Source organism: Atractosteus spatula, chromosome 9 (genome assembly GCF_055471065.1).
Source record: "Atractosteus spatula isolate fAtrSpa1 chromosome 9, fAtrSpa1.hap1, whole genome shotgun sequence".
Taxonomy (NCBI): Eukaryota; Metazoa; Chordata; class Actinopteri; order Semionotiformes; family Lepisosteidae; genus Atractosteus; species Atractosteus spatula.
In genome coordinates this window covers 16133050-16138306 of record NC_142714.1, presented here as the reverse complement: position 1 = coordinate 16138306, position 5257 = coordinate 16133050, and the positions used below count along the sequence as shown (strand labels likewise).

Sequence of the window (5257 nt, the reverse complement as noted above, 5' to 3'; positions counted from 1 at the left end):
TCAATAAGGGATCAAAACAATCAACAAGCTATATCAGAGAGCTTAAGCAAATCTGCCTAGAATAATTGGTAAAAATTAGCCAGTATACAATGTTGGTATACGCTTACCCAGAAGCTGTAATTGCTAACAAAGGTGTTTCCACCAAAACTGAAATCAACCAATTGCATTTTTTGTCTTTAGTTTGTACTGACATTAACTGTAATTCACCTCACCCTTGAAAGACTTCAGTCAGAGCATTCAATTCTTGAATAAAATATTGCATTTAAAATGATGTTGTAATTTTAGCAAATATGACACCATAGGTAAGGGCTGAATACTTTTACAGGTCACTGTAGTTTAGATCCAATATTTTCTCATTTAGAATCTTGAGATAATTGCTAAAGTTTGGGGTCTGTTTGTATTGGAGGGCTTATTTCACACAGAGGAGCATAAAGGGGTTCTAGTTTACAGCTTTACCTTACCAAAGCTACTTGCTGTATCAAGGTGCTCCCTGAAAAATGCCTGGATCTTCCCCCAGAGATCTACCTGCGCCTCCCCATGACTCTTGGGCTCGCCACCCCACACTACATATTTTCTATTAGCTGCGTGCAAAGATGAGAAACAGTGAGGCATGTAGGGGACATCTAAATAATGCCCCGAACCAGGATACAGCACTACTTCAAAGTTGTCTTTTCCGTACTCAGTCAGGCGCTTGGCTGCCTGCTCTGCAAAGAAATGACTGTCCCAGTTCCTGTCATCCTCAGCCGCCACAAACAGGAATCTGCAATCTGCTCGCTCAATGGGAATCAGCGTTCTTCGGTTCTCTGGTGCCATCGAGTTGTAGATGGTATGCTTGACATCCAGGGCTCCAGACTCAGTGAGGACTGCTCTGTTTGCATCAAACATCAAGGGAGGAATGACTGTGTCTTTGTAATGCAGAGGAAACATCACATTGGCATTGCAGCCATTGATGCAGACGGTGGCTGAGATCCCAGACAGGAATGATGACATAGACAGAGCCAGATCTCCACTTTTAGAAATTGACAGGATACCTATCCCGGGACCTTTGACCTTTGGAGGAAAAAAAAAGCATGCTAAGTAACAACACAATGCAAAGATGCAGAAAAACATGTAATGTCATGTCATTTGCCAAACGGCTTTATACCATATGGTGTCGCAGGAAGCCGGAGCCTACTTAGCAAGCAACGAGCGCAAGGCAGGGTACACCCTGGATGGGGCGCCAGTCCATCCCAGGGCAAGAGCAAGCCGATGATAAATGGTGACAATTTGGAGGCTACGTTAAAGGCCGAGGAGGGAAATTTGGCCCAGACACCGGGATAACTCCCTACTCTTATCGAGAAATGCCCGGGGATCTTTAATGACCAGTGAGAGTCAGGACCTCAGTTTAACATCTCAGCCGAAAGAAGGCGCCCACTGACCAGGCTCAAGCCTGCTTAGCTTCAGTGGGTAGCCTGTTAAGAGCTGCAGGGTGATATGGCTGCTGGCAATAGCAGAAATACAATAAGCAGAAAAATAGACCTGTACAGTTATATAGAATGTTGCCTCATGTTCAAATATACAACATAACTTTTTCCTTTCCTTTTATCTTTTTCTTACAAAAAATTTAAGTATACTATAAACTACCTGTATATAGGAAAATGGTACAAGCCATTAGGTAGGCAGAAGCAAATACAAATGACATACAGTATTTAACAAATCCCCAATACACAGTACACATATACAGTATATACAGTATACTGAGTGTAAAATACATTACTCTTGTTATTGAGTATTGGGATCTTATTTTCTTTTTCTCACACATTTTTATCTTCAGCGTGTCGAAATGTGGTGTGCTCTATAACCTTCTGACCTTCTACCTATAAATAATATTCAAAACACAGCATCTCCTTGTTATTTGTACTTAGAGCAGAGTAACTAACATTACAAATGGAAAGACACTACACTGGATTTGCTGTCATTTTAGTTTTTGTTTCATTGACAATTTTGTGTTTTTTGTGTTGTTCTTGAAATGGAAATTAAATAACAATGAAAACAAATGCAAGTATATGAAAAACAATGTAGAATAATCCTATAAAAATAAAATAATATTGAAACAAAAAAATATAAAAATGTATTATTAGCTTCTACCCTGCAATAAATGGTATTAAAAATGTGGGTATTAAAGAGAATAGCACAGTAATAATGCTTGTACTCCATATAGGTCTGTAATATACAGTACCCATAAGAGGTCTGTAATACAGAGTACCAATCTGGCGTTGAAAAGAAAACCTGACTTCCAACCTCTGGTCGTCTGCTCAGGAAACTCAATGCATCTTCAAAGTATTCCAGATGAAGACTGCTGACATTGCTAGGTGTCCCCTGGCCATATAGGGCCAGAGCAAACACCACGAAACCTCGATTTGCAAGAAGGCAGGCTCGGGTCTCTGACAGACCAACCCCAACAGTATACAAGTCCAGGACACCTGGAAAAAGGGCCCTTGCCTGCAGAAAACAGAAAAAAATCAGACTGAGACAAAGGTCAGCTAGAAGGCACACAGCATTCTGTACCAAGATATGATAAGAAATGTGTCACGCCCTCTGCAGCCAGAGGGCGCTCCTTCTCTGTCCTGTCCCTAGTTTCCTGCCTGCTGTCCTTCCAGTCCCTCTCTTTCCCTTGGGCTATATATTTCCGGGTCTTGCACTCTGCCCTGGCTCAGCATTGATGTTCGGATGTCCTGAGACCCGCCTAGCACCAGGTCGCCCCACGTCCGCTACCTGAGGGCATAGGTTTCTATACGGCACTCCTGAACTCTTTGCACGAACGAGCCCGGGCCTTTTTCCCGTTCCGCCGCTACGCATATGGGTCTTTTTCTGCTCTCCTGCCTCTCCACGGTTAGTCCCTTTGGACGTCCGTGACAAAATGTTGATCTCTTTGTACGTTTTTTTTTTACTTTTTTTTTTGGTTAGCTTGTATGTTAGCCGTGGCCAGATGGTAGGTAGTTTGTGGTGTTTTGAGTAATAAAGGGATCCATATGCATGATCCAGGCTGTTTAATTGACAGGGAGGTGGTTGTACAAGGAGTGAAGGGGCAGTATAGCTGAGAGGATAATCAGGAAGCTGGACCAGGCCTGTACAGACTGCCAGTAAGCAGGAACCGGACTGGGAACAGAAGCAGGACTGAGGAGGTTCGCAAGAAAGCAAGACATGACCAAAACACAGAAGTCACAGAACAGGGCAAAGCGAGAGTGAAGGCAGCTCAATAACCCAGCCATGAGCAATGGTGCCAAGGGGCTTAAATACTATGCTTATTAACGTTAATGAATTGCATGTGGCTAGGAGAGCCTGTCGAATCTTGGTGTGTGTAGTACCTGGTGGGTTGAAAGCCTAAATTCTAAGTTGATTCAAAACTTTATAGGAAGCTAGTGCAAAGACTCTAAGACACAGGTAAAGTGATCACTTGCACGCAACCTGGTCAGGATTCTGATAGCCGAATTCTGGAGTGAACATATTGGAGTGCTTTCAGTGTGGATTTATATTCAGTACCTCATCAAGCAGGACATTGTAGCAATTAATTCCAGAAAAAATTAATGTGTTGAAAAGAAAACACAGGACACAGTCTAGCAATGCTGCTGAGGTGGAAGAATGATGTTTTAACAATATTCTGCAAATATGGGTCAAAATTCAAACCAAGATCGAATACCACCCAAAAAGTCTTCAATTTTGATTGAAATTCAAAAACAGTGCTATCCACAGATAGGGTTACTATCTGAGGGTTACCTCAGTCATCGCAGTTTAAGTGAAGAACATTTTGAGCCATGCAGATGCTGAATAGTAGTAGGCGCAGTATTGAACCTTGGGGAACACCGGATTTAAAGAACCCAACTTCAGAACTAAAACCCCCAAGAGAAATGAAGTCTCTGAGATGAGTGAGATAAGAGTTGAACCATTTAAGAGTGTTTTTAGAAGCTCCAAACACAGTCTCAAGATGGGAGAGTAAAATGTTATGATTAACAGTTTCAAAAGCAGCTAAGGGCTAGGAGAAGTAGGATAGACAGAGAACCAGAATCAGCTGCCATCAGAAGATCTTTAGTAACATTAACAAGGGCAGTTTCTATGCTATATAATTATATGAAACCATACTGGAAGAGTTCAAAGAAATTATTTTCAATGAGGTGATTGTTATATTGTATGGCAACAGCACATTCTAAAACCTTGGCAAAAAAAGCAAGTTAGATATTGGATGAAAATGTTTAGGGTGTTTAGGTGAGCCATTTCTAAGACCATTGGTATCATTCCAATGCTCAAGGACTCATTTATGTTGTTGAGGACAATGGATGGGGAAACTGGTTTGACTAATTAAGCTGTTATGGTTGGGAAAGGTTCATAATATTTCTTTAGGCAGTATTAAATCAAACCTATTTTATTATAGATACCTACAGTATGTACCATCAAAGAATTCTGGAGGGGAATTAATTTTTTAGGGAAACAATATAGAAAAGTAGAAAAAACGATGTCTAGAAAATGACAAAAACAATCCCGGGCCTCTGCACTTTCTTCTGCTTTTTTCTGTTCATACAAGAAAATGTGTTCTTACCAGGTGGGAGAAAGAGGGTTCCATGAATTCTTCCATGTTTAATGGGTAATCTGCGCACCCCCTCAGCCATAAAGTGCCTTTCATTGATCTCCTTGGCAAGCATCTCTCTCTGTCTTCCAGAGCTGTACAACTCAATGTGAACAAGACATGGGGTGAGTACGTCCTTCTTCACCAGTTTCTTATGAGGAGTTTCTGGTTTCAGAGACCAGAACAGACCCATGGGTTCAACACCAGAGAAGCTACCACCCAGAGCTGGAGAGCTGGATAAATCAATTTTTCCGCTCACATCCGCCCTGTATGTGGCTGAAGACTGAAAAATCACATTTTTCTGATCAGTGAGTCTCGCTCTTAACTGGACCTCCTGGTAGGCAGAAAGTCCCTCCACTTTCACTGTCACCAGCTCATCGAACAAGCACTTAGGGCCGGGGAGAATCTGGAGTCGGGAACTCATGGAAGTCGCACAAAAGGGGACTGAAACCAAAATAAAATGTCTTGGTTAATCTAGGACATACAAACATCATCAATTTAAAATATATCTAATGACAATATGTTGTAATTAGAAGTGCAATCAGATGCCAGAGTGACACCTGAAGAAGGCTCCACGGCCGAAATGTTATGTTCTCTTTCTTCTTTTTTTCATCATGGAATAAACCTATTACTTGTTCCTTTGCAGCCTACGCATGC

At 41.7% G+C, this 5257-nt stretch overlaps 1 protein-coding gene across 1 annotated transcript; it reads right to left on the bottom strand.

Moving 5' to 3' along the window:
* Positions 1–444: 444 nt before the first annotated feature.
* Positions 445–5048, bottom strand: acot20 (acyl-CoA thioesterase 20). The gene is made up of 3 exons (XM_088925865.1): positions 4556–5048; positions 2274–2462; positions 445–1043 (listed from the first exon to the last, which is right to left on the bottom strand). Exons 1-3 carry the CDS (start codon positions 5022–5024, stop codon positions 445–447), a joined length of 1257 nt encoding a protein of 418 aa, XP_088781991.1. The 5' UTR covers positions 5025–5048.
* Between the last annotated feature and the right edge of the window lie 209 nt (positions 5049–5257).

Coding starts and splice junctions, on each gene's coding strand:
- acot20 (XM_088925865.1), bottom strand. CDS start 5,024: ATGAGTTCCCGACTCCAGATTCTCCCCGGCCCTAAGTGCTTGTTCGAT. Junction 2,463..4,555: donor TGGTAAGAACACATTTTCTT/GTATGAACAGAA, acceptor CCCTTTTTCCAG/GTGTCCTGGACTTGTATACT. Junction 1,044..2,273: donor CAGACGACCAGAGGTTGGAA/GTCAGGTTTTCT, acceptor CAAAGGTCAAAG/GTCCCGGGATAGGTATCCTG.